Genomic DNA, 22,531 nt, shown 5'->3' with positions numbered 1-22,531 from the left:
AATTATATTCTTATATACACACACACCTTACCTTGAATAATTATCATGATTAAGTTGTGTACACAGTACACACATTACACAGTACAAAGACATTATTTATATACATTTTATGTACATCCCCATATATTTAAAAAAATAAAATCACATTTTTATTAAATATTTTTATCCAAAATGCTATAAATGTTTTCAAAAGTAAAATTTATGAAACATGGACTCAAAGGTTACATTTCTACCAAATTGACATGTTTTAAACTAGATATTTAAAAGATTTTTTTAACATCTCAGACATCTTATTTGTCAAAGACCCAATTGTAATTTGCAAGACAGTAGACAATGGCGAGATTGCAAGGCAAGTAGGAAAGTCACGTGACGCCATGTGAGGATCGGACATGTTTTAATACCTTTTAATTACATAAACCGGTGAGATTCGATACACTCGACGACAATATGTCAAAGAATTCTCAAACCTCGGACTCTGGAGACATTAAAAGACACTTACATGCTCAAGCTGATACCCCCGAACAGGCCCCGAGCCAGGGAGTCGATTTAGTGGGGGAAGTGCGGGAAAATTGACGAGAGATGTTGAACATGTCGGCAATGCTGACGAAGGTCGTTGCTGACTTGGAGGATCTTGCTGTAATACGTCGATCAATCACTGCCATGTAGACGAAGTCCACTGATGTGGTTACAAGAGTGGTAGATGGTCGAGAAACTGATACCTGGAGTCATCGGAGAGGGAATTATCTGCTAATAAGCTAGCGATCAATGTTGATTTGGAGTGTGTCTGGGAGAAGTTGGTGGACACGGAGAACCATAACCATAGGTGGAATAACGTCCGTATTGTCGGAATTCCAGGATATGGTGAAATTCCTGGACGGGCTCTTTCCGAATCTGCTTGACATAACAGGCCATAAGCTGGAAATCGAGCAAGCTCACAGGGTTCCTTCTCAGCGAGCTGCGGAGCGAGGCAGGCCCCGATCAATTCTGGCCAAATTTCTGAGATCCTCCAATATAGATTTTGTGTTACGTGAGGTGAGGAGAAGGAAGGCTTTCTTGGAAAAACCACAGCATTTTCTTGTTCTCAGACTTTGCGACAAGAGAGAAACGTAATAGATTCAAGAAATGCAAGAAACAGCAAGCGATGTCCTTCATAAATTCAATGGAGTGAGTAAGTTATCTTGTGGTACTCCCATTGCAGCCAATTGGATGACTAACTGAACATTCACTTGACTGTTGGAGGAAACAGAGAGCCTTTTTTTTCTTTTTGTTCTGGTTCCGCCTAACGGCTGGAGTTTGTTTTGTTGAGTAACATTCCTTCGGGACGGTTTTGTGGATGAATCTGCACAATCTTTGTGCTTGTGCCTCCTGTTGGCTGGAATTTGTTTTGTGGAGTGTTTCTTGTGGGACATTGGAGCGATGTCCTTCATAAAGTCAATGGAGTGAGTAAGTTATCTTGTGGTACTTACATTGCAGCCAATTGGATCAACTCACTAAGCATTCGCTTGACTGTTTGCGGAAACTGAGTGCCTTTTTTTTCTTTTGTGTTTGTGTTCTGCCAAGCAGCTGGAGTTTTGTTTTGTGGAGTAACACACCTTTGGGACAGTTTTGTGTATGCATCTACACGCTCATTGTGATTATTCCACCTATTGACTGGAGTGTGTTACATAGATAATCTTTTGTTGTGTAATTCTGTCTCACAAAATTTTTATAGAAACACCGGACTTGAGCAATCCCACAACAAAGTTGTCATGGGGGCTCTTGTAGGCATACATGGACTGTTCGAGTTTAGAGGGATGCATGCCAGTTGGCAGTTGGTTAAAGCACACTATTTTCTGTTTGTTTGGTTCGGGGTCTGATTATTGCACTAATGTAGGAATTTGGTCTTTATAATTTTGTTTTTGACAAACAATCTATTTTTTCTTATATGCCAAAATGTAAAATGTTAATATGAGTGGATTGTCTCTCTCCAAATGGAATGTGAATGGATTGGGGCACCACATAAAAAGAAGGAAGATTATTTCTCTTATTAAACATAATAAATATGATATAGTGTTTCTTCAAGAAATGCATCTTTCAAGGAAGCTGAAAATTTGGGAAGATATGGGGTGGGCATGTTTACTTTAGTGCTGGCTCAAGTAAGAGCAGGGGAGTCATTACACATCTAAGTAAACATCTACAATACAAATGTCTCAAACAGATTAAAGATAAATTAGGAAGAGTCATTATTTTTTTAGCTGAAATTCAGGGGCAATGTCTTTTTTTTGGCTAATATTTATGCACCTAACGTTGAGGATAAGGGCTGTTTTATAGATCTTGAAGGGATGTTGCAAGCTGCTGGCACCCCTCAGAACTGGCTCCACTTTAGTTAGAAGTTTATACGGAATCATTAAAGAATGGAAAACATCCCCCAACCATGACACAAGCCCGGATCAGTCTGATTCTTAAAAAGGACAAAGATCCAAGTGAGTGTAAAAGTTACCGTCCAATTTCCCTGATCCAGTTAGATGTAAAAATTGTCAAAACCTTTGGCTAACAGATTAAGTTATGACATCTCTTATACATAAAGATCAGGTGGGGTTTATTCGGGCCATAGGTCTCCTGATAACAGTGGTGAATGATCAGTCTCCGGTCACTGCCATCTCACTTGACATGGTAGATTGGGATTATATTTTTAAGATTTTGGAAATGTATGGGTTCGGGAGTACATTTAAAGGTTGGATTAACTTTATATAGACACCCTGTAGCAGCAGTACACACAAATGGATTAATTTCCGATTATTTTACTCTGAATAGGGGCACCCGGGTTGCCCTCCTTCCCAATTATTGTTCTGTCTTGCCCTGGAATCAATAGCAGCCGCAATAAGAAAGGAGGATGTAACAGCTTTTCAGTCGGGCATTATTTGGGCATTTCATTCCCAGTAAATTTGTGTGAGATAATTTTGACCCTTTAATAAAAAGGTTTGAGCGATGTGGACAGGTGGGCTTCATTACATTTATCGATGATTGGTAAGGTTAATATTATTAAAATGAACTGTATTCTAAAATTCAGCTACCTGCTACAGTATAATCTCTCCCTGTAGATGTCTCCCTCTCTTATTTCAATCAATTTGATAGCATAGCAAAGTCCTTCATTTGGAATGTAAACGTCCCAGACTACATTTTAACAAATTACATAGGACGATTGACAAAGGTGGGCTAGGCCTACCCAATATTTTGTTTTATTATTATTATTTGTTCGGTCTCAGGCATTTGGCTCATTGGTCACTTCCACCTGAAAGAGTTCCTCCCTGGTTTTCTATTGAACAGGAAGTTCTTGCTCCCATTTCGCCATTGCAAAGCCTTTCTATCAAACTAACCGAAGAAGTTAAGTCACACCCCGTTATTTCACATTTGCATGTGGTTTGGACAAGAGTGGCCAAGGCATTTATTTTGGACATTTATTTAAATGTTCCCTCAAGCATATGGCTGAACCCCAAATTATGTATCAACATGTCCACTTTCTGTTGGTCAGAGTGGATTGTGAGGGGGGTTACTACACTCAGCGACCTGTATTAGAGTGGAGTGTTGAGATCTTTTGAGAATTTGGGTCATCATTTTGGGATTCGCAGATCTCAGTTTTATAGGTATTTACAGCGGTGCAACATGCTCTGTACTGCTTTTAGGAGTAGCACACACACCCCCTAAAGTGACAGATGCTTTGGGAGAGGTGATTACTGCTTTTGGAAAAGGTCAAGAGGTCATCAGTGTATTACTCCCTGTTAATTCAGAGTCTGGGGGACGGAGTTTTAACATTTTCAAGCGCTCATGAGCGGTATGACGTAAGCTCATTGGTAAGGTCTGCGTGGCGGAGGCAGGAACCGCATCATTGTTTACAAGAGACTTGCACAGACTACAGACCAAGCGCCATTCACAAACCAAAACTATTTCAAACACGATGTTGGAGGATTTTGATTTTAGAAGAGAAGAGGAGAGATGTATGGAAGCAAATATTTGTAGTTATAAAGTATACAAGTATAAAAAAATACATAAAAAAAATACAAATTGTGTCCTGACCAGTGTTATGACAGGCAGATTGTATTGCGAGGAGTTTGGGGGGTGTTTAGCTTTCGAGGAGGTGTCATGCAGAATGCTGGGGATCTGGGATTTATTAGATGGGAAATGGGGCTGATATTTGACGTTTCTGGGGGACTCTCGGGGAGGGAATGTGGAGAGAGAGGCATAGATGTAGATATGTATGATTATTATATTCTTTTTTTTTTCCTGCGAGTGTGTGTGTGTGTGTGTACTTATGCGAGACCACAGGGATGTTCGATGGGGGTCAGGGTAGGATTGTTGATAGGGGAAGGGTAGTAGTGGAAGTTAAATGTTGATTCATTGTATATATCTTTTGTTTTTCTTTGTAATTTCTATGAATCAATAAAAATGTTAATCTTAAAAAAGAAACATGATGACAAGGTTAACTCACTGCTTGTCACAAAAGAACAGATAAACTAACAAGAAATGTAGAACTTCAAAGAACAAAAAGACCATACCAAGAAACTGTGCCACATTCTCTGAATTTTTGGCCATGGTCATTTCCAGCACATAATTGGCATGACTGCTGAAGCCCAGTAGTTTGGCTAGCTGTGCCCGCAACTCAATCAGCTGCTCAAGAATAGCAGTGTTCACCTGTAAACATTGAACAAACAAGTAATTTGCATCATAACATTTTTCCTGGATAATTATGTCCTACAAAGAAACATCAAACCTTTATAATTATTAACCAAGGTTTTAAGCTTCAGGTACATTCATGTCTCAGGGGTTGATTTTTATTAAAACTAACAGATTTAAACTTTTTATTTTTGTTTTATGATGCTTAGAAACTTATTACCAGATCTTAATTTATTTTTGGTACTTTCCAAATGCCTTTTATGTACAGATTTTACGGTTTTAGTCTCGTTCCAGACACAGACTTTCAATATTAACCTATGAACATCCATTATAAAATTTCAAATTATTGCATTAGGGTTAAGGCATCATTCAATTATATTGGGCACCATTTCCAGTCAAATGCCAAATTGTGCAAAAAGTGTAAAAATATTTCTTGTGTGTATTTAGGATAAATAAAATGTTTGCTATCAAATTAGCCTCAGCCAGACAAAGGTGTCAGTCATTTATTTTTTAAAAACATTAAAAAAGTATTTCTAGATGACTGGCTGAATGCCATGCGAGGAGCAGATGAGTAAACGTCGAGCTCTGCGCACTTTGCTAATTTTTTTATTATTTTCATGATATAATCCGGTGAGATTCGATACACACAGCAACATATTTGTTCTTTGAGGTAAACATGGCAAAGAAGTCAAAATCCGCGGGCTTTGGAGTCATTAAAAGACACTGACGTTCTCGAGCTAAAATCTCTGTCGGGCCTGCAGACCAGGGACTCAATATGATTGGCGCGGCGGGAGAAATCCAGCGTCAAACGTCCGACATGTCTGTGATGCTGACGAAGGTTGTTGCTGACTTGGAAGATCTCACTGTAATACGTTGATCGATTACGGCGATGGAAACAAAATTCTCTGAGTTGGTAACAAGAGTGGCAGAGTAATGGATCGATTATCTGGAGTCATCAGAAAGGGAATTATCTGCCAATCCACTAGCGACCAAAATAGACATGGAAAGCATTTTGGAAAAACTATAAGATTTGGAAAATATGAGCCGACGAAATAACGTATGGATTGTTGGAATTCCTGTGCATGAAGGCAGATATATGGTGGAATTCCTAGATAAGCTGGAATTATTCATTCCTTTTCTAAATTCTCAGGATACAGAGTCAGTTGGACTAAATCCGAAGCTTTGTCTCTGACAGCGTACTGCCCAATAACAGCTTTTCAGCCAGGCAGAAGTTCTTGCCCCATTTCGCCATTTAAAAGCCTTTCTATCAAACTAACCGAAGCAGTTAAGTCACACCCCGTTATTTCACATTTGCATGTGATTTGGACAAGAGTGGCCAAAGTATTTAATTCAGACATTTATTTAAATGTTGACTCAAGCATATGGCTAAACCCCAAATTATGTATCAACATGTCCACTTTCTGTTGGTAAGAGTGGATTGTGAGGGGGGTTACTACACTCGGCGACCTGTATTAGAGTGGAGTGTTGAGATCTTTTGAGAATTTGGGTCATCATTTTGGGATTCGCAGATCTCAGTTTTATAGGTATTTACAGCTGTGCCACATGCTCTGTACTGTTTTTGTGAGTAGCACACACACCCCCTAAAGTGACAGATGCTTTGGGAGAGGTGATTACTGCTTTTGGAAAAGGTCCAGAGGCATCAGTGTATTACTCCCTGTTAATACAGAGTCTGGGGGACGGAGCTTAAACTTCTCTGAAGAGATTATGGGAGAAAGATTTAAACTTTGTATTGGAAGGAAGGAGTGTGCTAGGACTCCAAAATTCAAGTCTGTATCTAGAGATGCAAGGGTTTGCTTTATGCAGTTCAAGATTTTTCATAGATTCTATTGGACACCCTCTAGACTGTATAGGCACGGTCTTTAAGACACACCTACCTGCTGCCGATGCCAATCAGAGGATGGAAATACAACCCATGTTTTTGGGGGGTGCATTAAGATCCAAGGGTTTTGGGTTCAGAATTTTGTATGTGACGTCTTAGGCACTCAAGATTCATTTTGCCCCAGACTCTGTATTTTTGGGAGATGGGGCAGTAATCATTGTGGAGAACAAACATGTGGAGGATTGGGTCCTAACCGGTGTTATGGTCACCAGATAGGTGATTTTGAGTGGTTGGAAGTCGGTTGGAGCACCCCCGTTTCAGGAGTGGTGTTCTCGGGTGGAATAGTGGAGAGAGGGGTAATTTTCAGTGCGTGTGATTTTTATATACTGTATATGTATATATATTTTTTTCTCTCTATTAGTTGTTTGGTTTTTGTTTTCTTTTATACGTGTTCACGTAAAACCACAGGGGTGTTTGTTGAGGTTCGGGGTGGATGATAAAAAGTTATTTTGTGTATTTATGTTTTGTTGTTCTGTGTTTTAATACAAATAAACATTTTAATCATAGATTATACAAAAAAAGCCTTTCTATGAGCGTCACTTCAAGCACAGAATTATATTAAATAAAATACAGAATTTGAGATGTGCTGAAAATGACACTGTGGTAAGGATTGTCCTGACTTTCAGAAACAATGACAAAAATGACAATAATCTCCTGTGATGCATGTACACACTGTTGGACATTGTTAGTAGACAAATTCAATAAACCAGTGAGAGTGTGACAAATGTTCAAATAAAACTTTATAGAAGTCCACAGTACTAAAAGTGCCTGAATAAGAAACACCCATCTACAGATTCATGGACAATAACCAACTGCAAAGAAAATGTTGTACTCACAAATCTCTACACAAGCTATATTGTACATAAGAGTAATATATCTAGTTGATATGACTAGCTAAATGTATATTCACTGTAGAAATTCCCATGATTTTTAAGATGTTTTAACTGTTATTTCCATGACTTGTCCAGTCCTGGAAAGCACCATTATAAATTCCTTGATATTTCATGACCATCAAAATCTCCCCGAGACAACTGAAATTCGGATCAAAAGACACATTAAAAGGACATACGAGTTGAACATACGTCTTTGCACCTGCTGTGAAAAGCCACCTCCATCTTCCTCCTGGTTTCTGGAACATGACATCTTTTCATCAGAGGAAAGTAGTGAGGATAAGCCAGTGTGACTTCATACCGCCCATCTTCCTTTCTCTCAAGACCATTCAGGTAGCTTTCCGCAAGACCCTCTCAAGAAAGGAAGAAATGCACATTCAAGAGGGACTCACTAAAGAACGCAGATGTTAAACAGTAGATACACATGCTTACCAAGCTCTTCTCGAGAGAACAAGAGCACAGTATTCTCTTCATTTAAATTGTGGTTGAAATCTATAGAGAGTTCACTTATTTGTTTAGAGATTGACTTGACTTCCTGAGAGAACAAAAAAAGACAAAACATTTGGACAAATCCACAAGAAATTAATCAGAAGACAAACACACACACACACACACACACACACACACACACACATATATACACACACACACACACACACACACACACACACACACACACACACACACACACACACACACAGTGCATCCGGGAAGTATTCACAGCGCTTCACTTTTTCCACATTTTGTTATGTTACAGCCTTATTCCAAAATTGATTAAATTCATTATTTTCCTAAAAATTCTACAAACAATACCCCATGTCAATGTGAAAGAAGTTTGTTTGAAATGTTTGCAAATTTATTAAAAATGTAAATCACATGTACATAAGTATTCACAGCCTTTGCCATGACACTCAGAATTGTGCTCAGGTGCATCCTGTATCCACTGATCATCCTTGAGATGTTTCTACAACTTGATTGGTGTCCACCTGTGGTAAATTCAGTTGATTGGACATGATTTGGAAAGGCACACACCTGTCTATATAAGGTCCCACAGTTAACAGTGCATGTCAGATCACAAACCAAGCCATGAAGTCCAAGGAATTGTCTGTAGACCTCAGAGACAGGATTGTCTCGAGGCACAGATCTGGGGAAGGGTACAGAAAAATGTCTGCAGCAGTGAAGGTCCCAATGAGCACAGTGGCCTCCATCATCTGTAAATGGAAGAAGTTTGGAACCACCAGGACTGTTCTTAGAGCTGGCTGCCCAGCCAAACCGAGCGATCAGGGGAGAAGAGCCTTAGTCAGGCATGTGACCAAGAACCCGGTGGTCACTCTGACAGAACTCCAGCGTTTCTCTGTGGAGAAACTTCCAGAAGAACAATCATCTCTGCAACACTCCACTAATCAGGCCTGTATGTTAGAGTGGCCAGATGGAAGCTACTCCTCAGTAAAAGGCACATGACAGCCTGCCTGGAGTTTGCCAAAAGGCACCTGAAGGACTCTCAGACCATAAGAAACAAAATTCTCTGGTCTGATGAAACAAAGATTGATCTCTTTGGCCTGAATGGCAAGCGTCATGTCTGGAGGAAACCAGCCACCGCTCATCACCTGGCCAATACCATCCCTACACTGAAGCATGGTGGTGGCAGCATCATGCTGTGGGGATGTTTTTCAGCGACAGGAATTGGGAGACTAGTCAGGATCCAGGGAAAGATGAATGCAGCAATGTACAGAGACATCCTTGACGAAAACCTGCTCCAGAGTGCTCTGGACCTCAGACTAGGGTGAAGGTTCATCTTCCAACAGTACAACGACCCTAAGCACACAGCCAAGAGAACAAAGGAGTGGCTACAGGACAACTCTGTGAATGTCCTTGAGTGGCCCAGCCAGAGCCAGACTTGAACATCTCTGGAGAGATCTGAAAATGGCTGTGTACCGACGCTCCCCATCCAACCTGATGGAGCTTGAGAGGTTCTGCAAAGAAAAAAAGATGTGCCAAGCTTGTAGCATCATACTCAAAAAGACTTGAGGCTGTAATTGGTGCCAAAGGTGCTTCAACAAATTATTGAGTAAAGGCTGTGAATACTTATGTACATGTGATTTATTTTTATTTTTTTATAAATTTGCAAAGATTTCAAACAAACTTCTTTCACCTTGTCATTATGGGGTATTGTTTGTAGAATTTTTAGGAAAATAATGAATTTAATAAATTTTGGAATAAGGCTGTAACACAACAAAATGTGGAAAAAGTGAAGCGCTGTGAATACTTTCTGGATGCACTGTGTATGTATATATATATATATATATATATATATATATATATATATGTGGCATGGGGGGCGTGGTTGTGTGTCGGTCTGCGGAAGAGAGAGAGAGCGGTAAGGCTTGTCACCTGGTTTGTAATTATCTCTAACACCTGTGTCTTGTTGTAGTGATACGGAGAGAGACATTTAAAAGGGATGCCAGGTGTCGAGAGGGAGAGAGAGAGTGGATCCAGAGAGCTCCATAGACTGAGTGTGATATTGTTTTGTTTATGTTTACATTTCTATGGCGGTGACCGTTGTATGTTCACGAAAGAAATTAAAGTGCTGATTTCAAACCTGCTTCGCGGTCTCCTGACTCCTCCATTGCTCAACGAACCTTGTAGAGGCCAAAGTGTAATTCATAGTAATGTGAATAAGAATTAATGTTAAACAGGTAAATAATTTCATTTAGAAGTTCATGTAATGGTTAAAAATGTTAACTAATACTTAAAAGGTTAAAAGCATACTATAATTCATGTGCTTGTAGATTTGGTAAAAACAGTGTACTGCCTCTTTAAGGACAGGCCAACTCCGACTACATTACCTTGATTCTTATTATGTGACTCAGATATTGAGAGCTGTGGAAGCGAACGGTTTTCTTACCTGCTAACTGTTAACTTATAGCTATTTCTATTAAGAATCTTTTATATTATTAGCAATCAAAGTAATTGTATTATTCAGCTCACATTTTCTTTTGTAAATCGGAAACCAAGGAATAAAAACCGAAGATTTTCATTTTTTATTTCAACAAAGTTTGCGAAGTGGATTTATTGAACTGTGTAGCTGAGCTTACAATGGACACTGCAAATGGAAGAACTAATTGCTTGGAATAATGTTAGATAGTTATTAGTGTAAGCCATTGCACTTCTCAATATTTCAAACCTTTACAAACCTGTTCACAGTGGTGCCAGAACCCAGGTTTGGAGGACAGCGCCGCTATGGAGTCTTCACCGCTGGCCGAAGTTTTCAACGCCCTCACCAACATCCATCACACACAACCACGCCCCCCATGCCACAAATATATATATATATATATATATATATATATATACATACACACACACACACACACACACACATACAGTGCATTCAGACCCCCTCATTTTTTTATGTTGCAGCCTTATGCTAAAATGCTTTAAATTATTATATATATTTTTTCTCATAAAACTGCACTCCATACCCCACAATGACACAATGATTTCAAAAATGAAATATGCAACATAAGATGTGAAAAAAATGAAGGGGTCTGAATACATTCTGAAAGCACAGTATTCTGTATGTGTGTGTGGTTTTTCTTCAAACGTATCAATATATAATATTACATTTTGCTATTTTAGTCAAAGGTCTGGCTACATGAAACCATACATACATATTTGTAGCAAACAAACCTACTTCTTGTATATCCTTGGATAAGTGCAATCCATTCCGCTTCCCTAATTTTAGCAGTCGTCCCAGAAATCTCTTAGACTCCGGCAATAAATCAGCGGATTGTTTTTCCTATAAAGATAAAGATGGAATGAATGCCTGAAGTGAAGTTTAGTGTACACAAGCTCCTGTGGATGACATGACTAGCTGCGGTTTTGACACTGCGCCAAACCAACAACTAGCTCAGTTGTCACATGCTATTCAGTGAATGGAGTCTTCCACAGGGTCACAATGAGGACAGTGAGGACTCAACACTAGCCTTCACAAGAAATAGCTGGATTGTTTCATTATAGCCCAATTAGAAAGGCAGTAAATACTAGAGGTAGACTGATATATCAGTTTTACCAATTAATAATAATTTTGGAATTACCAGTTATCTGGAAAAAATCTATGCAGGTAGTAGCCAACTTTTTTTCTTTTTATTCCTCCCTGTTCCTGGCGCTGAACGATTTTAAAAGATTTAATTATAAAGAAATGAATTTTAATTTAGAAACTTAAGTATAAATTCATGACCACTCACATGAGATGAGGACTCTAGTCATATCAGTAACCCTATAAAAGCTGTTTAATTCAACATGAGGGAGGGGTGCCCTCATGGGGGCTACCATTTTAGAATCACATGACCAGCTGAATACAACTCACTTAAAGGGATAGTTCACCCAAAAATAAAGATTCTCTCATCATTTACTCACCCTCATGCCATCCCAGATGTGTATGACTTTCTTTCATCTGCTGAACTCAAACGAAGATTTTTAGAATAATATTTCAGCTCTGTTGCAATACAATGCAAGTGAATGGGTGCCAAAATTTCTACACTCCAAAAAGCACATAATGGCATCATAAAAGTAATGCATAAGACTCCAATGTTTTGTAGGGGGCCTGGGTAGCTCAGCGAGAAAAAGACGCTGACTACCACCCCTGGAATCGTGTGTTCGAATCCTGGGCACACCAAGTTTAGCATGAACCTCCACATGCGGAGTCTCCTCAGTGTAATGCACAGCAAGCCATGTGAAAAGATGTGTGGATTGACGGTCTCAGAAGCGGAGGCAACTGAGATTTGTCCTCCGCCATCAGGATTGAAATGAGTAACCGTGCCACCACGAGGACTTACTAAAGTAGTGGGAATTGGGCATTCCAACATTGGGAGAACAGAGGTTAAAATAAATAAATAAAAAGACTTTAGTGTTTTGATCCATATTTTCAGAAGTGATATAGGTGTGGGTAAGAAACAGATCAATATTTAAGTCTTTTTTGGTTGAAATTCCTCTCCTGCCCAGTAGGGGGAAGTATGCATGAAGAATGTGAATCACCAAAAACACAAGAATAAAAATGTAAAAGCGATCTGTTTTTCACCCATACCTATCATATAATTAGATTTAACCACTGGAGTCTTATGGATTACTTTTATACTAACTTATGTGATTTTTGGAGGTTAAAACATTTTGGCACCCATTCATTTGCATTATATGTGAATCTGCACTATGAAATTGCTTTGAATAAGTCTTGCTTCAATGGGCTCGGCTGACACTGCCAAATGCCTCATTTTATGGGTCACCCCTATGAAACTGGACCTGGCAGCCAACTTTCCAGATGTGTCCGTTTACTACACAGAGATATAAGACCTCCATTAATGAAAGCTGACAGAGGTCACATCAATGGCCTAAAATAACAAAACTAAGATAATTTGAAAATAAGGATAAAAATTGCACCACCAAAATGATGCTTTGAATACAATATAGTAACAAAGTTTAATTGAACTTGACATGCATGATTTGATAAATCAACTACATTTAAAGTCAACATGAAACAGTATACTCTACCCATCATCAAGGAAAGGTTTACCCAGAAATGTAAATTATCTCATCATTTACTCAACTTCATGGCATATCAGATAACTTTCGTTCTTCTGCTGAACACAAACAATTATTTTTAGAAGAATATTTCAGCACTGCAGGTCCATACAATGCATGTTAATGGTGACCAAAATTTTGAAGCATAAAAGTAATCCATATGAAGCAGATCAATATTTAAGTCCTTTTTACTATAAATCGGCACTTTCACATTCTTCTTTTGTTTTTGGTGATTTGCATTCTTCGTGCACATCCCCACCTACTGGCCAGCAAGGAGAATTTAAAGTTATATATATATATATATATATATATATATTTCAATATTGATCTGTTTCTCACCCACACCTATCAAATCACTTCTGAAGACAAGGATTTACCCAATGGAGTCATATGAATTACTTTTATGCTGCCTTTATTTGCTTTTTGCAGCTTGAAAAGTTTTGGACCCTACTGACTTACATTGTATGGACAAAAACACCTCTTAATTTGTGTTCCCCAGAAGAAAGAAAAGTCTTTGCAAGTTTGAGATGCCTGAGCACGAGTAAATGATGAGAGAACCATTTTTGGGTGAACTATCCCTGATATCACTGCAATCAACTCAGCCAGTTAAAAAATTTAAATAAATTACATATCGCAAAGAACACCATGACTTGTGTATCACCTGCAGGGCTGTAAGCCTCTGAAACACATCGGCTCTCATTCTCACTTCCACATCAAAATCCGACAGACGTTTATCAGCCTCAGTGCTTGCCGATCTGACCTCTTTATATGGAGACACATATTGAGGGAAATCCAACATGTGACGAGAAGCTGAAAGAGAGTGGGAAAAAAGAGTGCAAATCTGAGGACAAGAATAAAATGTAAACTTCAAATGCACTGTACAGTGACAATGCATAAATGTAAAATACTCAACAAGTAACATCATATATCTGCATTCCATCAGTTTCCGCTCACCTGCGTAATCTGATTTAGCATCTGCCAGGACTTGCAGTGTGTTCTCAAAGCACACCTTCCCAATTTCCACGCTCCCCACTGAGTCATAGGCTTGTTTGTTCCGCTGGATGAGTCTCTCCGTCCGGTGTCTGATCTCCTCTGGGGTCAGATCCCAGCGCAGGCTGTTCTTTTTGTCAGCCATGCTGGAGCAGTTCAGGGTGGCTCTGACTGATCCATTTTGAAGAGTCATCTTGAACATTTTTGTGGATAGAATAAATCTGAATAGGGCAAATAATCACAGGGCAACCCTCAGTGTGCATGCACTGCATGAGGACTGTTAGATAGAATCCTGGCACTTTAAAAAAGGAAAACCTACACATTCCTGCACATACGACCTAAACTTGAGTGCTCTGTGGGGTTGCATGCTGTGAATGTTTCCCGTGCTAACGATGGGCACTTTCACATACCTGTTAAAACTGGGAATGCGAACCTGATATGCTCTTGACACACTATACTAGTTCACATATGCCAACTGCATCACCTAGTTGTGTGATGAACCGATAAGATAACCAATTAAAACAGGATATCCTCTAATATTAAAGCTTTGTAAAATAAGACACTGCGTCCGGTCATATATTGCATGTCTATGTGATCCCATGTCACATTCATGCCTTGGGCAGTGCTCGAATTGAGGGGGGGCTGGGGGGATCCGGGACCCCCCATAAGAAGTAAAAAATAGAATTAGGGGGGTCCCTCAGATATTTTTATTTTAGTAAAAAATAATAATAACAAATCTGATTAAATGCATGCAATGGATACGGTAAATTTCGTGAATTGATTATTTACAATAATTTTTTTAAAGTTGGCTAGTTGCCATGTCTCTTTAAAATGTAAACGCCCGCCCACATCTAAAGAGTGCTGTGCGCATGACATCGTTGACTGACAGGACTGTTTGATTGGCTGCTCCGTTGAAGCTAATTTTAACTTTTAAAAAATGGAGAAAAATAAACCTCCACTCGAGGTCGGGAAGAGAAAGCTTCTTACCGACTTTTTTGAGGGGTAATTGTCTCTCTCTCTATATCTTTCTACTTTATATCTACCCACACCATATCAGGGCTTTTGTATTCCTTGCGTAAATTGGAAACATTTAGGCTTAAGTTTTTAAGTATTAGGCTTAGGCTTAAGTATTTTTTTCATTATTAATAGTCCTGGTTCTACGGGAGTGCTAGAGATCTCGACGGAGATGGATAAAGCTGCGTACACACTGCCAGCGACTTTGTCGCTGCAAGTCGCCAGTGGCTGGCGGTGAAGTCGCTAGTGGGTGTTCCCACTACTGGTTGCCTAGTAACGTTTATAAATGACATTCACGGATGCCACTCCATTGCTGTTGACAGCGAATCTCTTTTCTTGCCACTAAAAACAAAGATTTTGGAGGGAAAAGACTAAATATAAATGGAATCAGTACATAAAATGCTTTATATCAAAGATGAATGAGAAACCAGGCGTGCTGTTTGCCAGAGCGGCTGTTTATCTCGTGCGAAAATGCAAATGCTGGTCCATAAAATCCCGCGATCTCAGATACACCTTTCCACGCAGTATTTTTCTTAAAAATGTCCTTGTACGTGGGAAGAGACATATCATAGAGCACTGGGAAATTTCTAACAGCAAGAATTAGCCTTTCATCCATCTTTCCGTTACTGCAGGAGCTGAGAGAGAGAGAAGGATCACGTGAGCTCTCCCGTCGTCTCTCCTATTGGCTGTCGCTTCCGTTAGTCGCTCCAAAGTTGAACTTTTCTCAACTTTGTCGCGTCGCTGGACACGCCCACATCTAGCGCCAACGGTCACGACAGCTCGTGTCGCCGGAAGTCGCTGTGCTCGCATTAAAAATGAATGGTATTGAGTTGCTGTCGCGCGCGATGTCGCTGGCAGTGTGTACGCACCTTAACAGCTTTTTAGTAAAGGGAGCGATCGTTGTGTGCTTTCTATGCTTTCTCATTTCCATTCAGAATTTTTATAAAACTTGTTTTTCATGCTGCCAGCCAGGACCAATGGCCACGTAAACACAAAGTTTCGAGAATTACATACGCATTTATGCGGGATTCACTCTTGAAATAGCAATAACTGACATTGATTGCCATGGCATTGTTTGTTTCTGAATAAAGCAGCCTTTTTCACTGAAATGGTCGTTGAATAGTTGCTGACTTACTCACTCATAACAGTGCTTTTCCGCCACCTACTGGACGTAACTATGTAAAAATCGCATATGCTGAAATAGTTGAAAAATCCCCACCAACACACAGACTGACAGCCTGTTTTGTCACAATCTATATGTTTAATATCTAATAAACAAGTTTCATCCATTTAATCAAGTCTTTTGGAACAAACATTATTATCACAGTGTCACATAATCCACATTAATCATCCAGTTGTTTTTAGGGTAAAAACTACATTGGTAAAAAAGCTAGAATCATTCTGTTGGATGTACACTACTGTTCAAAAGTTCAAGAGTCTCTTCTGCTCACCAAGCCTGCATCATCCACTGGTTCCTGAAATTACTTTGATGTTTGTTATGGATGAATCCTGAGTTGACTTTTGAGAATCTCCTGGACATGCCTATGTTAAACTTATAAACTATTCCAAAGACTGTATCCTGTTTGCCCAGTTGTCCTGTACTCTTTGAGTAAAATTCCTGCACCTGGGTTCATACCTATCTACATCATTACAGCCTAAAAGTATTTTTCCATTCTTTTGCTAATGTTTAAGTAATAAAAAGTTGTGAAGATAGATATCCTTTTGAAGTTACTCACTGCTCTTTTATCACTGCTTTCGGAGACATTATGAAATAATTACTCCTGTGCTACTGTTGAATCTGACAGTGATACCATCCAGTGAGTCTGGAAGCCATCTGATTTTGAATGTTTTTGAGACATTTTAATGTATTTTGAAGTTACTTGCTTTTACGGGTCTTCAAGAGCCTTTTATGTAGTGCCCTGGTATATTTGCCACAGTTGTTGTTTTGGGTCTGCTGCCCTCTAAATCCAGTATTACTTTAATAAGTAATTTAAAAGAATAATTATATATATATATAATGCCTATATAATATATATATATATATATTATATATATAGCCTATATAATTCTTTATCAAGCGTTTTTAATAAATAAGATATATTTATGCATATTATGATCAAATATATTGTATATTTTGTATAAAGTGTATATTGCAAGACTAAACCTTCACCACCCCCATAAAAAAAAAAAAACCTTGGGGACCCCCCATAAGACTTGACTCAATTCGAGCACTGCTTGGGTTAATAATAGTAACCTGCTGACAAACCCAGCCAAAGAAGACAATACTGCACAACGTGTGTTGAATAAAAGCGTAATATTCACAATACCTTCTACCCGCTCGGGTGACAGAAACTCCGAGGAGAAACATTGCATGCCTATAGTTTCATGCGTGCAAAACTGGGATGCAGCTCCTGCTTACAGTTTAACCGCCACACACTAATGTATTGCACAACATGTTCCTACAACGTTGAAGGCTTGTCTTATGAATATTAAATATATAATATGACGTTCTCCCGGTAGTCCTACCCGATTGGCTGAAAGGTATACGTCTGTAGGTGGGCGCTAGCCAGTTAGCAAATTAATGAATCTGTTGAAAGATTGATATATGAATATTAATGAAGCTACGTGACTTTAACAAAAGTTTATTATTATTATTATTATTATTATTATATCTTTCTTTATTTTGTTTATTCATTTCTACAATGAACAACATGTAACCAAGTTTGTTTCAACCATGCAAACAATAAAAAAGGAAAGAGGGGGAAAAATGTCCCAATAATAAAAACGAAACAAAACAAAAAGCGGAAAAACGTGTCACTTCATTCTTAAAGGTGCACTTAGTAATTTTTTCATCATTTAAAATAAGGTATACTCTTAAAGAAATGTTGCAATTTTGAAACATATGTATAAAATGATGACCACTCACATCAGATGAACACTCCAGTCATCATCAGTAACTTTATAAAAGCTGTTTTCTTTCTAATATTAGTTTGGTATCTCACTATTGGTAACGCATGAGGAGTGGCCAATCCTGGAAGCACCAATAACACCTAGTCTGTCAGTTGACCAATCACAGCAGTGATGAGGGACCAGCGCCTCCCTATATAAACCATGGTCATACAATCTTACTCATTGTTGCCAACTTAGCGACTTTGTCGCTATTTTTAGCGACTTTTCAGACCCCTTTAGCGACATTTTTTCAAAAAAGCGACTAGCGCCAAATCTAGCGACTTTTTGGACAAACCTTAGCAACTTTCCAAATTCCAAATATCGCCAGTACTGCAAGCGTGAGGTCTTACTTCCCCGCTGCGGCTGAGTCTGCTCTGTTCAGTGAGCGGCTGAGCTGAGAGGAGCAGCACATTCCGTTGACTGCACGCCAGCGGACATAGACATGAATGAGCTGCGCATGTGCACGCTGTGTTAAGCTGGAACCAATCAGTGATCACATAGCAGCTGCCTTCTCCTTTGTTTTAATTCAAAACATTTAATTTGACCGTTTTTTCTTGGCATGCGCTTATATTCACACTAATCAAGAGTTTTAGTTCATTCCGGTTCGGTTTCTGAACTCTCCGACTTCAGATCGTATATTTACAGACTCTATACATTTTACTTATCCATACACAACAATAAACCTTCTTCAAACTCATAAACATGTAACGTTAGCTAAGTTCCGTTCCGTTCCGTTGTCTAACAGAAAATATGTAATTGAGAACCGTTTTACTGGACATTCGGCTATATACTTATATAAAAACAGTATGAGCACGGTTTAGGGGAGATAACCGTTATTATAAACTGAAGTAGGCTACAGTACCGACAAATTAGGCAGAATGCAAATACGACACGATGACGTCATTAATATGCTAATGACGCATGACGTCATCTGGCGACATTTAGCTACTTTTCGAGCAGGCTTTAGCTACTTTCCATTGAAAATAGTTGGCAACACTGATCTTACTTCATTCTCGTTATCTTGCCCATGAAGATCTTTGGAATCTATCCTCAACATGGTAACTAATAAGTCATCACTTAACAGATCATCAGGCGAGTCGTTCAGGTACGTCGCAGAATGCAGCTGTTCTTTTTGCGAGTATATTCACTATCAAAGTGAATATATTTTCTGCTGTATTATATTGTTTTCTCCGAGTGATATAAACCATCACATCAAGGCCGGTTTGCGTTTTCCTGTAGAGTTTCGAGCTATTATAGCTTCTATCTCTACGGCAAGAGTATTAACAGAATAAAGTGGCACATTGTGGTGAACTGCTACTGTATTCTTGAGTTTGGTTTCTGTCAGCAACTGCAAGCTCACTGAGTGGCGAGGCGAAGGGGAAGGATCCCTCTCGTCCATGCGCTTGTGGATCTATGATTTAGCCGAAGGATTGCCACCTGCTTTGTATCGCCTGTCTGGGGGTCAGGCATGCACAGGCCGCACTTGCTAATGTGTTCCTAGTGTTGCCCACATTGTTCCAGTTTTGTACGATGAGTTTTGGAAAGGTGGGTTCGGGTCGCGGTGTCGAATAATGAGGATATCTAAAGACCCCCCACCCCAGCTGCAAGGAGTTTTCCATTGACTAGCCAACACAACAGACTGGCCAGGGTACAGAGAGGGATCTGTACGATGCAAACAGCTGCCATTTCGTGCTTCCCCGATAAAGCAATTTTTTCCAACCATCCTAGCGTGCGTCGCAGAGATGCGTCGGTTTTGGGACAAGCCTTTTTTGCACAGCGTGCCTGTTAAAGGTTACTCTATAATGGTTGTGGATGAAATGGAGGATCTGGGGATGTCCAGCCCTCCTCCAGACAAGTCGTTGGTGGCAAATCACCTTCACCCCAATCGTCTATTTCCGATTCATTGCCAGGAAGGCCGGAGAGATTGAAAAGATCTACTGATCTTCAGCCCTAGCTGTACCACCTCACAGCATATCAAGCCAGAGTTGATGGAGGAGATGGGCTGACAAATTGATTCAGGGCTGCCGGATGCGGTATTGTGGGAATAGATCTACGTTATTGCGGATCTCAACCTATGTATGTCAAAAGGGGCTGTCCAGAGCTGCGGTCGCAGCATGGGTCTCGCCGTTGTGGGCGAAGGGGCTATTTGGCTCTGTCTGGCCTGTCTGAGGGGGAGAAGACAGATTTCCTTGATGACTCAGTGGCATACATAAACAGATAGGGGGGCACGCTTTCACAGCGGCTACACAGCCTAGCACAAAGGCTGATTGTGTGGAGCGGTGCACGCTTTCTCTCATTATGGGAGACACACGTTCCAGGAGTGATCAATTCTGGGATGGATCTCCTATCCAGGGGGAATCCTCTTTACAGAGAATGGAGACTTCACCCTCAGGTGATGAGCCAGCTGTGGGAGAGATTCGGGCGAGCTGCCGTAGATCTCTTCGCATTTCACAAAAACACTCATTGCCCTTTGTTCTTCTCTCTGGCGAGACATGTGCTCCTATGGGTGTGGATGCTGTAGCGCATCCATGGCCAAACGTGCTACTTTATGCGTTTCCTTCACTGAGTCTGATCATTCCAAGAAAATTTGGTTACTCAGTCATATTGATCACCCTGCACTGGCCGGGGAAACTGTGGCTGGTGGAGATAATTAAACTTTTGTGCGCCCAGACTTGACTGCACAGGGATCTCCTGTCACAAGTGCGGGGGGAAATATTTCACCCCACCCTGGCCCTTGACAGGCTAAATTTGAGTGTCACGGGTTTACCCCCAGGGTGATTGAAATGATTCCGAGCATGAGAGCTGCTTCAATGCGCTCCGCGTATGATCGGAAATGGGCTGTGTATGAGCAGTGATGAGCACACAGACACATTGATCCATTTTTATGTTCAGTGGTCTATGTTTTTTGCAGGAACTTTTAGATAAAGGTAGGGCCTTTTCTACCATCAAGGTTTATCTAGCTGCCATATCGGCTTGTCATGTGGGAATAGACTCAAATAGATTGGGTCAACACCCGCTTGTTTGCTGGTTTATGAGGGGTGCAATACGTTTGAACAGGTGTCAAAACCACTGGTTCCATCATGGGATCTGTCTGTGGTCCTGAATGCACTTTCTCAGCCTCCCTTTGAGCCAGTTGAAAGTACATTTACATTTACATTCATGCATTTGGCAGACGCTTTTATCCAAAGCTACTTACAGTGCACTTATTACAGGGACAATTCCCTGGAGCAACCTCAAAACACAATGGTGGTGGGTGTGGGGTTCGAACCAGTGACCTTCTGATTACCAGTTATGTGCTTTAGCCCACTACGCCACCACCACTCACATAAAGTATAGAATTAAAGCTCCTTTCGCTAAAGGTAGCTTTTTTATTGGCCTTAACAACTGCAAAGTGGGTTAGTGAAGGACATGCTTTGTCAGTTCATCACTCTTGTTTGCACTTTGCGGTGGATTTATCAAGAGGATCTCCACGTTTGTACGTGGAAAGAACAAAGGCATTGAGGAAGAGTACTTAGATTTTTGTTTCCTGGACTGATTCTTGTAAGGGCAGACTCATATCATGACAGTCTCATTGGGTAGTAGTTATAATATAATATATTAAGTTATAATAGTCTGGGGTTGCGAACCCGGAGGTCTTGAGAGCTCATTCTACAAGAGGCAAGGCTACCGCTTGGGCACTGTTTAAAGGCATTTCAGGCCAGGACATTGGTGCAGCTACAAGTTGGTCATCGCCTCACACTTTTGTACGATTTTATAAACTGGATGTCACAGAGCCTTCATTGGTGTGGGTTGTCAATCTGCCGATATGTAAAAATATCCCATATCCCATAGTGAGATACCGAATGATGGTTAAAAAGAAAGCTTTAGGTTACTCACGTAAACCCTGATCTCTGATAACAGGGTATCTTATCACACTTGGAGTGAGGTATCTCACCACACTTACCTCCTTGCAATTGCATGGAGAAGATATATGCGGACAATGAAGTAGGCACCTATGACAGGGGTTTATATAGGGAGGTGGGACTCCCTCATCACTGCTGTGATTGGTCTATCAACTGACAGACTGGGTGTTATCGGTGCTTCCAGGATTAGCCACGCCCAAGGTGTTACCCAACGTGAGTACCCTACAGTTCTATAATACATGCAGAGGGTCTCCTCATGGGGCTGCCATGTCAGGATCAGATAACCGTACTACTCGTTTAATCTCAGTAACCACACTATTATAATCACACTATTGTTGGACACTTTCACTAATGGATTAAGATAATTCATGGCTGAATGTTAATTTCTTCATTGGTCAAAAAACTATTACATTTGAATTATTCTAATTATAGTCAGTGTAAGTCCAAGATGACAAATTAAAAACAAATTACTGAATGTAACTTTAATCATGGAGTTTGGAATTGCATACCACCATACTACTCACCATTACTAATATTCTTCTGAAAATCTTAATTTGTGTTCAGCAGAAGAAAGAACGACATATCTGGAATGGCATGAGGGTGAGTAAATGATGAGAGAAATTGCAATTTTGGGTGAACTATCCATTTAACATTAAAAT

General features: G+C 39.9%; 1 protein-coding gene across 2 annotated transcripts in view; it reads right to left on the bottom strand.

Annotated features, from left to right (window-relative positions):
• The window catches only part of LOC127635948 (thimet oligopeptidase-like), a 30,207-nt gene extending 12,736 nt beyond the window's left edge, over positions 1-17,471 (bottom strand). Inside the window, exons 1-7 of one of the 2 annotated variants that reach the window (XM_052116256.1) lie at positions 17,349-17,471; positions 13,972-14,228; positions 13,679-13,827; positions 11,135-11,239; positions 7,873-7,975; positions 7,633-7,793; positions 4,533-4,668 (exon numbers count right to left, since the gene is read on the bottom strand). In XM_052116256.1, coding sequence (XP_051972216.1) covers positions 4,533-4,668; positions 7,633-7,793; positions 7,873-7,975; positions 11,135-11,239; positions 13,679-13,827; positions 13,972-14,228; positions 17,349-17,389 — 952 coding nt within the window. In that variant the 5' untranslated portion in view covers positions 17,390-17,471. The remainder of the gene's footprint in view (positions 1-4,532; positions 4,669-7,632; positions 7,794-7,872; positions 7,976-11,134; positions 11,240-13,678; positions 13,828-13,971; positions 14,229-17,348) is intronic. The other variant, XM_052116257.1, reaches the window with a different exon arrangement.
• Positions 17,472-22,531: the final 5,060 nt, after the last annotated feature.

This window comes from Xyrauchen texanus, chromosome 43, assembly GCF_025860055.1.
Source record: "Xyrauchen texanus isolate HMW12.3.18 chromosome 43, RBS_HiC_50CHRs, whole genome shotgun sequence".
Classification (NCBI taxonomy): domain Eukaryota; kingdom Metazoa; phylum Chordata; class Actinopteri; order Cypriniformes; family Catostomidae; genus Xyrauchen; species Xyrauchen texanus.
This window is presented reverse-complemented; position numbering and strand designations above follow the sequence as displayed.